Source organism: Fistularia commersonii, chromosome 10, assembly GCF_037954325.1.
Source record: "Fistularia commersonii isolate RoL2024-O1a breed Wild chromosome 10, RoL_Fcom_v1.0, whole genome shotgun sequence".
In the NCBI taxonomy this organism is placed as follows: Eukaryota; Metazoa; Chordata; class Actinopteri; order Syngnathiformes; family Fistulariidae; genus Fistularia; species Fistularia commersonii.
The window spans coordinates 18,346,129-18,358,161 of record NC_141293.1 but is presented as its reverse complement, the minus strand read 5'-3'; the positions used below and the strand labels follow the sequence as shown (position 1 = coordinate 18,358,161).

General features: G+C 44.1%; 1 protein-coding gene across 4 annotated transcripts in view; it reads right to left on the bottom strand.

Annotated features, from left to right (window-relative positions):
* The window catches only part of LOC147230715 (voltage-gated potassium channel KCNC1-like), a 72,401-nt gene extending 65,474 nt beyond the window's left edge, over positions 1-6,927 (bottom strand). For all 4 annotated transcript variants that reach the window (XR_015106730.1, XR_015106729.1, XM_086154211.1 and 1 more), the window contains exons 1-2: positions 6,911-6,927; positions 3,741-4,421 (exon numbers count right to left, since the gene is read on the bottom strand). Coding sequence is in view for 2 of the 4 variants with exons in the window: in XM_086154211.1 (XP_086010337.1) it covers positions 3,741-4,283 (543 nt within the window). In the remaining 2 variants the exon portion in view is untranslated. The remainder of the gene's footprint in view (positions 1-3,740; positions 4,422-6,910) is intronic.
* Between the last annotated feature and the right edge of the window lie 5,106 nt (positions 6,928-12,033).

Here is a 12,033-nt window from a genome sequence, read left to right as displayed (position 1 = left end):
GGAGGTGAGGAAAGGAGGCGAGGAAAGGAGTGCAGAGGAGGAGAGAAGAAGAGAGGAAAAGAGAAAGGAGCAGAGAGGAGAGGAGATGAAGAGAGGAAAGAAGGAGAGGAGAAGATCGGAGAAAGGAGGCTAGGAAAGGAGAGGGGAGGAGGAAAGGAAAATTAGCGGAGAGGAGGGGAAGGAGAAAGGAGGAAAGGAGGCGAGAAGAGGAGAGGAGGAAAGGAGAGAGAAGAGGTAAGGAGAGGAATTGAGGTAAGGAAACAAGGAGATGAGGAGAGAAGAAGGGAACGGAGGAGGTGAAGTTGTTGTTTCGGTCTCTGAACGTCTCCAACAACCTCTGGGCTCTAAAATCGAGGCAACAAGGCTGCCGAAGCTGCGGGGATTCAGACGGCGAATCCGAGGAGCGACAGAACGACAGAAGGATGAAAGAAATACAGCAGGAGAGCAAAGACGAAGCTGGAAGGACGGAGGCAGACTCGGACTCGGACTCGGACTCGGACTCGGACTCGGCGTCTCTTTCTCCTAACTTTTTTCTCCTCACCCGCGATGCCATTAGAGAAAATGATCTCCTCCCGTTAAAGCGTCCGTCCGAATCCCACCTCGGCGGCGATCTGGCACCGTAACTATTAACTGCAACATTTTCAATGTCACCTCAGCCGTCATGGCGACGCCACCTTGATACGCCTCCCGCCCCCGAGTACATTTATTTTAATCTCTCTCAGCAAAGAATTCAAATAAAAGAGAAGCGTCGGAATACGCTTGAAAGGTTTCGACCTCTTAAACATTCACCCGCGTCGCCGTGTCTTTACTTTCGCGTCCGATCGATTTATCGATCTCAAAATGTTACCGGACGATTATTATTATCGGCTTTTACGACAAGCGGCGCGATATTACGCATTTTTTTTAAAACCGTAAAGACGTATATTTAGCTCGCGAATGTACGCGGCAATATCATTTAGAGGAGTAACGTTTGTGTTTATATTATTCTTCAATTATTCTTCAACGACGACACCGTTGTTACAAAAGTGATTGAAACAAACAAACTATTTTTCTATTAAAACACTATCCTCCGTGACCTTGAGGAAGCGTGTTGCATTTTTTTTTGGATTTTTACCCGTTCCTCTTATTTGTCCTTTTTGTGAAATGTGTTCCCGGATCAGGATGTTTGGGGACGCTGCAGTGGAAATTCTGCAGCGTCCTCTAAAAATCCAAACAAAGTCTCAGATAAAAATCTACTGCCGTTAACAGCTCGCGTTACAGCTCTGTTTCATAAAAATTAAAAAAAAATAAATAAAATAAAATTGTTGTCCCTTTCTCTGTCGTCAAGGTTTTGCTGAAAAGCAACTTGAAGAGGCTTTAATTTTATGGATAATTTAACAGCAACTAGAATTAGAAGTTTCAAACAATATATTTCAAATAAACACCCGATCAGCGGTCAGCCTTTTTTTTACTACCATGTTACGACATTGTTACTATGTGAATAAGCTAAGCTAAGCTAAGATAATCTTTAATGATTCTGATATTCCTTTGTCACAGCAGCGTAACAGTTATGTAAAAAAAAAAAAAGTAAATAAATATGAATGTAAATAGAAATATAAATAGAAAGCCAGGGGAGAGACGTTAGCAGGCTAAAAAAATAATAAAAAATGTCGCATAGTATCCCGTGCATTGCTCATTTTGCATCTGTTGTGTTTTACTGTGAGATTGCAGATTTTTTTATTTTTATTTTTTATGTGCATAGATTTGTGGACTTGCTGATGCGAAATCATCACCTCCCAGCCGCACAGGTGCACGCGTGTGCGCATTTGTGCGTCGGCAGCACGTGTGTGTCCGTGCCAAGTCAATCAGTTAAGTCAATATGCTGTCAGTGTGTGTGTGTGTGTGTGTGTGTGTGTGTGTGTACAGCCGAGTCCACAGAAAACACCCCTTGTCCTGCAATGACCAGGGTCGGCGTTGGCCTCGGGTCCCGCACAGGGGCATGGATTTTTAGAGACAATTAGGATGCAGGTGAGAGCTGCAGGAGCTCGGTGATGGATGACACGTTTTTTTTTTTGTTTTTTTTTTTTTTTGTGCCTTTTCAATATGCAAAAATAAAAAATAAATTCTTCTTCTTGCGGCTTTTCCCCTCAGGGGTCGCCACCGCGAATGAACTTTCTTCATCTAACCCTATTCTCTGTATCCTCCTCTCTCACACCAACTACCTTCATATCCTCTCTCACTACGTCCATAAATCTTCCAAAAAAAAAAAAATTTTTTTTTTTTAATTTTTTTTTATTTCAAAAATAAAAAATAAATAAATAATTTAAAAAAATTCATCAGTATTACTTAGAAGACCGAAATAAGATGTAAAATTTAAAAAAAGCAAAAAATAATAAAAATGCAAAAAATAATAAAAATGCAAAAAATAATAAAAATGCAAAAAATAATAAAAATGACTTTCCTCTTTTCAGCGGACGATCACAGAGCACAATATGTGGTAGCAGAAAACAGTTAACTAGTTTTAAATTGACTTAGTAGTTTTGTTCTGTGTGCCTGTGTGTGTGTGTGTGATAAGATTTGTCGCAAGTAGACTGTTAATACACAATTGTCGACGACTTTGAGCAATTCATTAAAATCACACCAGCAACCGAGAGCGGAATCAGGCTTTATCTTTCGTCAACTATTTCTCATCTCTCCAAAAATATGTTTTCCTTCTGATAGTTTCTTAAAAGCGGCTTCTCAAAAAATAAAAAACATTGTATGTTTCAGTGAGAAAAAGTTTTAAATGTATTATGACGCTTTCTTGGGCTGTAAATCTGCGGTAACCTTCAGGTCAAACAGGTCGCGGTCGCTCGATTGCACCCTTTTTGGCGAAGAGATGCCAACCGGCGGATCAAAATAAAATGTTACGTAAAGTATTTTGAATTTAAAAGACTGGGGATTTTAAAAGAAAAACTTTACGAAGATACTGATACATCATCGCGCGGATATAAAGTATTCGCTTTCCAGATCCGGCATCTCGTCGGCAGCTGGACTGGAAAACAAGTCGCCTCAAAAACAGAAAACGGGGCCGATATCGGGAAGAACTCAATCCCACTTTGCGGTAATTAAATCAAGTTAAGTTGGTGCAGTGTGGTTCTCTGCATGCAGAGTAAACACCGAGGGGGCCGGGGGGGGGGGGGGGGGGGGATACTAAAACGTGATAATCTTCACAACAGGCTGACAGGGAACACAACATGAGAAATGGAGTTAAACTGGAATAATCAGCTGTAAATCATAAGATACCGGCTGGAGCAGAATCACGTATGTAATGTAATTTTTTTTTTTTTTTTTTTTCGTGGGGTTGGCATGAAAAATACTATTTTCTGTTGCAACATCATAAGTAACGTCTGCACACACACACACAAAAAAAAAAAAAATCTGATTTCGCTTGAAAACACAAAAAAAAAAAAAAACTGCTGCATTTGAAATATTTAAATCTGCATCACCCCCGCCCTCCGTACTCCTTTGCCTGTGGCAAATTAATAGGAAAGTACGTGCGTGTGTGCGTGCGTGTGTGCGCACCAACCCTCCGCAACCCCCGTGTTCCATCAAGGAGAACTTTGCAACAATGCGCAAAGGCGACGCATCTGGAGATGCGCGCAAAAGGAGTTGGAGGAGAGAGAGGGGAGGAAGGGAGGGGGGGGAGGAGGGAGGTTTGGGGGGGTGGAGAGGAAAAAAAAATGGGGAAACCGTGACCGTATCCGCGTCCGCTGGCTCACCCGGGCGTATTTGGAAGAGTACGGGTCCTCGAACAGCGCCCACATCTTGGGTTGCCACACCTCCCACCAGGTGGCCCTGCGGCAATCCTCCTGCATGCACAGCCGCTTCAGGTCGCCGTCCGCGCCGCCGGCCAGCGCCGGGTCGTCCTCCGGCGCGTCGGGTTCGGGGCTTTCGAAGCTGTCCAGCGCCTCCTCCGCGTCGCGGTGCTGCCGGTAGTTCATCCAGCAGCACGCCTCCACGTCCGTCTCATCGATGCCCCAGAAGGCGAGCTCCTCCTCGAACAGCGGTCCGCACACGTCGTTGGGGCAGTGGAGCTTCCCGGTGCGGTAGTAGTTGAGGATGAAGGCGAAGGTGGCCGGATGGCGGTCGAAGAAGAACTCGTCGGACTTGGGGTCGTAGTCGAAGTTGCTGTAGGCGTCGGGTTCGGTCAGCCAGGAGAGACGCGTACCGGGGAGCGTCTTCAGGGTGCTCCGGTAGGTTTCGTGTCGGATCCCGCCGCAGTTTATCACGATTTTCTCGCTACCTGACGCCGAGCAAGTCATGGCTGCGATGGAGCATGCTTCGGTCGGCTCGCCCGGCTGCTGATGCTGCTGATGCTGCTGATGCTGATGGTGATGCTGCCGCAGCTATTGTCCTTCCTCATCTATTCTGTTATAGGTTACCGTCCCGGGAAGTAGCAGCTGAGAGGAGGAGGAGGAGGAGGAGGAGTGTGAGCAAGAGAGAGAGAGTGTGTGAGAGAGTGAGAGAGGGGGACACTGCACCAGTCAGCTCTGTCAGTGTGTGAAACCCATGTGTTTATCATGCAGTGTGTCACGTTTGAGTCACCCCGCTTGATTTTGGGTTTCAATCTCGACGCGTTCATAAAAGACATCGGGGCGTAGCTTGTTTTTAAATCGTTATTCCGTGTAGGGGGGGTGGAAAAAAAAAAAAAAAAAGGATCGTGTAACACGCGTCCGGTAATGTCGACCCGCGTTGCCGTTTCCTGCGCGCTTTCCTCGGAAGTAACGGGAAATTGTCGTCGTGTTTCTGGAGGGCGAAGGTGTGTGGGGGGGGGGGGAAGCGTGCACGGCTCGGAGGTTATTTTGCACGGCCAGAACCGAGGTGGAGCATATGTCGTTGTCCGGTGTTGGCTGCAGCCAACAGGAGCAGGTGTAGTTTGTTAAATAAAGCGCGGTAAACAAGGTAACACCACAGCGGGAATCATTACGCCGGTGTTAGAAATGAACGGTGCCTCCAGGGCGCCGACGCCTGCCAATTTGAATACCGCACACTCTCTGGGACCGGCTACGGGTCGGAAATGAAGCCGGGCGATCGAGCCAAAACCGAACAAACACGAGGACGGGGCTCGAGAACGCTATTGGTAGGCGGCGGCGTGGAAATAGCTCCGCGCGCTAGCTTCAACTCCCAACACGCGGTACGTGATGACGAAACATCGTCGGACGCCACTGATGCCGCACTCTTCCCGTCCCGTCTGACCTGCCGTCCCTTCATCCAAGCGCGATCGTAACCTGGTTTCGGTCTCCGGAGTGCACGCGGTTTCTCATTTTCGCTCGAATTTCTGCAGCGAACCTGCAACGCGCACAGCGTTATTGTGTCATTTCACCTCCAACCGCGGAGCACCGGTTGTACTATCGCGCTTTCGAGAAGGCGGGACGCCGACGTTGAGCTCCGTCCGAGATTTCCGCTCGGGGAAAAGCCAGTGCTTCCTTAGACGAATAACATTGCTATTCAACGATATTCTAAAAAAAATCAGATTGAGGTGGTAACAGAAGTAATGTAAGTCAAAGGGTAAACGTATCAATTGTATCAACAATTGTGTTTGCCGTGGAAGAAGAAGAATCGAGAGCAGGGGTGGGCAATTATTACGGCAAGCGGGCCACATTTTATATTTAACTTCTATATCATGTAAATTGAACAATATAAAAACTGTAATTTAAACATTTACATTTTTCGGCATTTTATTTCAACTTAATCATTAATGATCATATAAATGCACCGACATTATTTTGAATGCGATCGTCCATACAAAATCAAACGAAAGGAAAAATACAGGGAGTTTCTGAATTTATCATTGATTGAAAATATGTGTTAAAAATATTAAAAGAAAATTGTTTGGCGGGCCGGATGTGGCCCGCGGGCCGTAAAGTGCCCGGGTCTGATCAAGAGCATCAGTTCCTCCAGGAGTTGCAACCGACTGACACTGGAGTCCAGAAGACGGAGCTGAAAGCAGCAGAATTATTATCGGAAGGTACAAGACTTTACGGTATTAGGGTTAAATCGAATCCCTGTGTGAAATTTATTGCCATGTGCTAAAATTGTGTAAAACTATACATCCATAGCCAAAGAAGATTTATTTTGAATGCAGAGTTTAAATTGAGAGTCTTTTTAATCAGACTCAACAAGATCTCTTATATTCAATATGACTTCTATGTATTACATTTAGCTTCCAGCTTGTTATTTTTTTCTTTGTGTTTGTGAAAATCATGGGAAATATCGGGGATACCCGGTCTGCGTATGTTTAAAGTAATGTGTGTAAATGTCTAAATTCAAGCCTTACTTGCTACTCGTTTCAAAGATGTTTAGGATTACGCAAAACTCGGTAACTGACGTACAGGAAACCTACGACACGAACGCGTCCGACCTGATCCAAACTCACAAACGGCGAAAAAAAAAGGAAGCTAATTCACATGATTTGTAAACCACGTTCGCACGTTGGGTGCTGGAATGACTGGCGGCTGCAAAGACTGAGCCTTTTTTAAAAAAAAGTCCAATACGCGACTCGGCGGAAGGGAAGCCTGCTCGGCGGGATATTCCCCGATTATTCGACACCGGAATCGATCGGCAAGAATCTGCGCGTTGCAAATGCCTGCAAACTTAGGAGTTGTGAATCTGCATAGACCCCTGGAGGAGTGATCCATCTGGCTGCCCCCACGAGCACATTTTGGTGACAATAGGTCGAGATCTGCAATGTCAGCAGCTCCGTAAATGCTGGGGTGTTAGACGGAAACTTAATCCTCTGGCGGGCGGCCATGTACTTCTACCCGGGCTCCCCTTGCTGAAAGGTGCCACATCATGAGTCTTTGCAGTAATGGATCCCCCTCCCAGCATTTGTTTTATGCTATTTGCTCAGGATTACACTCAGATTAATTAATTCTAGCGTTCCCCTTACTGGCCGTCGGAGTCCATATTCAATCCGTGCTGTTTTCACCGGAGATGACTGACTGCTGAATCCGCCCACTCGGGAAGAGACGTTGGCTTTCAGCCGCGCCCCCTGATTCCTGGAAATATCCAACCGCATCCAAAACGGGGGTGATCCTCAATCGGACTCGAAACGGGGTACCCTGCATGTGCGGCTGGATATTCAGTGTCTGTATCTGAAATTACAGTAAAAACAAAATCCTTATTTTTCTATTTATTCTTCTTTATTGCTATATGTTGCTATGCTAATGCTAATGATGAGCATTTCTTGTGTGATCCATAACCGTAAATGTGCTACGCTAATGCTAATGATGAGCATTTCTTGTATGATCCATAACCGCAAATGTGCTATGCTAATGCTAATGATGAGCATTTCTTGTATGATCCATAACCGCAAATGTGCTATGCTAATGCTAATGATGAGCATTTTCTTGTATGATCCATAACCGCAAATGTATTCATCAGTATCGATTGACCTGTAAGATTTTATCACCGTGTTTTTGAATATAGACTCATATTTTCCACTTCAGTTTCATTTTCCTCTGGTCATTTTTTTTATCAATTGGATTTTTTTTCCCATTTTCGGGAAGGTAAACTCTGATTTTCTGCACGATTGCATGTTAACAGATTCCCTGTTACAAGCCGCGATTTGTTTTCGAGGTTTGAGAATTCTTTTCTTCTGCCAATTTTATTATAAATTTGAGGTTATTTGATTTCTAAGGCTTAGCTTATTAAGACTCTGAAAATTACACTTTTGTTAAGGATGTAAAAAAAATACCTTTGGTGTGTAAAAACACGCCTGGAAATTCCAGCTAATATTCTAATTATTAACAGTAACCTGTCTTATGGTAAGTATGATTTTTCAAGCACCTTTACACTTATCTTATGACCTTTGCATCATGTAACCACTATGATCCTTGGTGTAAACATGGAATATTGCTGCATATTTGTTTGTGTATTTTTTTACTTACTTTTACATTGTCATCTTTTCAGCCTTATTTATGATTACTATGTTCATCGTACGGCGGTAAAGTGGTTTGTGTTTCTGCCTCAAAGCAGGAAGGTTCCTGGTTCAATTCCCATTTTTTCCTTAGACGTGTCCTTGTCCTCGAGATAAGATAAACTGTATTTATTAACAGGGTGTTCCATGTCCCTCACTGGAGTACCAGGACAGTGAAACACAAATCTGAAATGGTTTTTGGAGAATGTTTTTTTGCCAAAAAGGAAAATGTCCCAGAGGAGTACCAGTGCCGACGGAAAAAAATGAAGTATCCCCATAGTACTGCGACTGAGAGGAAAAAAAAAAGAATAATTGAGGAAAAAATAAAATGAACTATCAGCATTATCGCTGCGCAAAAGCTACATATATTTATAGTGTGGGAGGAGCTTTTAACATCATATGAATAGCTTATTTTTATCCAAACACACGTGCAACAGTAGTAACAGTGGTGGTAATCAGAAGCTGAAATTAGAATATTCAAAAATAGTTTCATTACTGTGAATTTGGAAAAGAAAAAATATTTAAATTCAGCTTCAGTTCATCATTTATATCCACAATAAGCACAATATGGAAATGAATGTGTTGTTTACCTTTCGAGTGAATGTGTAGCGCAGGTCGTGGTAGGTTACCAACACTAACCTACTGAAAAGACACAAAAATAAAATAGTAGTTGCAAAGCAACCAATTCACCGTAGCACGATTAATGTGGGGCATCCCAATGTGTGTGTGTGTGTGTGTGTGTGATGTAACGCTGAATCGTATGATTTATCATATAGTGTGATTTGTTTAGCCGGTCTGCGGTAACGTAACGTGTCGCTTAACACGTTGCCGGTGGACTTCGCATCGGTGTAATTACACGAGTAGCAAATAAATCAAGAAATGAAAAAGACGTGTCATCAAAAGAGCCGAAATCAAAAGCCACCCCATATCTGGCGTCTATATTTGAATTTTTTTTTTTGTTGCAGTGTCCTGCATTAAAACGAGTCTCCTTTACTTAAGCTCTCATTTGTCCTCTTTGACCCCCCCCCCCCTCACACACACACACACACACACACACACTGCAGCATCTCTCCTACCTCCACAGTGTCTTTCAATCTACTAAAACACTTGGCTCAATTAGAGCGGAGCAGGAAGGATATGATAAAGTGTTTCATGCTCGTGCACAATCCCCCCTCTCTCTCTCTCTCTCTCTGGTTTTCCTTTGCTATCCAAGATAACCCCTCTCTAACACCAGTGCAAGAAAGGAGAGAGAGAGAGAAAGAGAGAGAGAGAGAAGCCAGAATCAGAACAACTATTTGCTGAGCTATACAGAACGGAGGGGAAAAGACTGCAGACCATCAGGGTATTAGCGCTCACCCATTTTTTTTCTTCCTCTATCTCCAGCACTCATTTCTCTCCCACCTTTCTGCGCCGTCTTTCCTCCTCATCCTCCCTCTCTCGCGCTCGTTCTGGCACAAAGGTTTAATTTATCGTTTAGTTTATGGTGGAGAGTCTTCTGCGCACCTCTGTGCTAGATATGTTCTACTCCGACACGCGCGCTACGATTCCATGACCTTAGTCAGCATGATGCCGTAGCCGCGGTCAGCAAAATACACCAAACCTCCCACGTGCGCCCGAGAAAGCATAACATTAAATGGGTAAACGAGGTTTTACCTCATGATTAATTTAAAATAAGTGCATTAATATATACATCACCTGATGATTCAGCTTTTTCACTGACACCCACCCTTTCACGTGACCCTTCTTCTCTTGGATATTTCTAATATTCCACGACTAAGAATTCACTTCATATGACATCATCAGCCTTTGTCACAGCTGTCGTAATAAGAGTACAAACTCTATCGCACCCGGTCCTGCACTGGAGACGTCGTCTCGTGCAAAACAAACAAACTAAAAAAAAAAAAAAAAAAAAAACTGCACGCTTGCATCAGTGGGACCCAGATGTCACGTCGACGGTTTGTTTGATTTCCGTCTTCTGTGTTGGCAAGTGGGCATCAAGTGCAAATCAAACGGGCAGATTGTTGCCAGCTGCACGGCGCGCTGCCGTTTGATGGAAGGATGCTGAATAGCGAGTCTGGGTAGAGCGATGCTGAGGTTGGAACTGCCAGTCAGGAGGCCCGAAGTGGAGATTTACAGATGACGTGAAAGAAGACGGTGTGAGAGGAAGAAGAGAACGCAGAAGGTGAGATTGAGAAGAGGTTCGGAGGGTCGAGAGGAGAACATCCGCAACACGACGACACCCAGGGAAGTGGAAGGCAAAAGGCAGCTACGCCCGGGAATAGAAGAGGAGTAAACACCCATGGAAACTCCGAGAGACCCGACAAGAAGGAGCGACGCAGCAGAAACTTAGCGTGTCGAGACACGTATTGAGGAATCTCCTTTACGAGCTCCACCAACTATGAGGTAGATGATAAGAAGGTGGAAACCTGAGGAACTCAAGTCAAAATCCAAATGAGCTGGAGTAGATAAAGGCAGCTGGATCTGGACGGACGTCGGTCTAAACTGGAATGTGTGATTTTTTAAAATAACTGCTGGACTTCTGACGGTATTACTCAGGTTATATCAGGTGTGTCAGAATGGTCCAGAGGTAAACGTTGTTTCAAATCCACCAGGTGGCCCATTGCTGTAAGCGAAGAATAAAAGAATAAACCCTTTATCTGTCTATTTGTATATAGATATGTATGTTATATATACACTGCTCAAAAAAATAAAGGGAACACTTAAAAAACACATCCTAGATCTAAATGAATGAAATATTCTTATGAAATACTTTGCTCTTTACACAGTTGAATGTGCTGACGACAAAATCCCACAAAAACGATCGATGGAAATCAATTGTATCAACCCATGGAGGTCTGGATTAGGAATCACACTCAAAATTAAAGTGTAAAAACAAACTCCAGGCTGATCCAACTTTGATGTAATGTCCTTAAAACAAGTCAAAATGAATCTGTGTTGCTTCCTGAGTGGACACTATGATTTCACACAAGTGAGATTGACTTGGAGTTACATTGTGTTGTTCAAGTGTTCCCTTTATTTTTTGGAGCAGTATATATATATACAGGACTGCCTAAAAAAATTAGAATAAGAGTTCTTTCATCGCTCTGCTGCCCTTTCCAAAAAGGAGTCTGCCTGTTATTCAAACAAGTATAAAGTCTTAACTTTTACAGGAAAAAGGGTCTTCGGCGTCGTCTTTTATTTTCTTTTAATCAAATAATCACGTCGGAGAAGAAAATGTAATCAGGACACGACTGCCTCTGAGCTATTAGGTATCCACTTTGTCTGTAAGTACAGTTGTATCTCAACATAAACGTCAACATGTTTAATACATGAGACTACGAGAATATAAAAACAAATGTTCTGAGATGGGGGCCATGACGTCTTCAATGACAAATGAATAAAATATTTCCATATTTAATTTGGTTCATATTCAGATTATGTACCTGAAGGAAGCGAGGCCGAGATACAGCAACAGAAACCACCGGGTGCAGGAACGTAGAACAGGTAGAAAACGACAACAAACCAAAGAACATCGTCATACCGTACGTTGCGGGTGTTTAAGAAACACCACATATTCGTACATTTCAAACCCCACGACACCCTGAGGCAAAAACCGGTGCGCTTCCAAGGACAGAACACCCCGGCGCAGGACGGAGAATGCGGCGTTTGCCGTCACTTGCGCCGAGGATTGCGATGACATCGGAGAGACCGAACAACCTCCGCACAGGAGAGCCACCGCTTCAGGAAAGGACTCGGAGGTCCGCCTGCACCCGAAGGACGAGGGACGTTCGGTTGAAGGCGGCAAAGTTCGTATTCTGGCCGGAGAAGACGGACGCTTCAAGAGACCAGTCCAAGAAACCGAAAACCATCTCTCAAAAGAGGAGGGGCCTCAGACGCGACCTTTCGCAAACGTGCGACGCCGTACCGGGATCGATACCGAGACAGATTTGCACGCACAGACCAGGACCTTCTGGAACCTCCAAACAACCAGGAAAGACCCACCGCCAGAAGAAACCCCTAAGTAACACACACAAGTTCATGTGAGCCAACATGTTTCATCCTTGTTTAGCTTTTCACAATCCGATCCAGGTGAT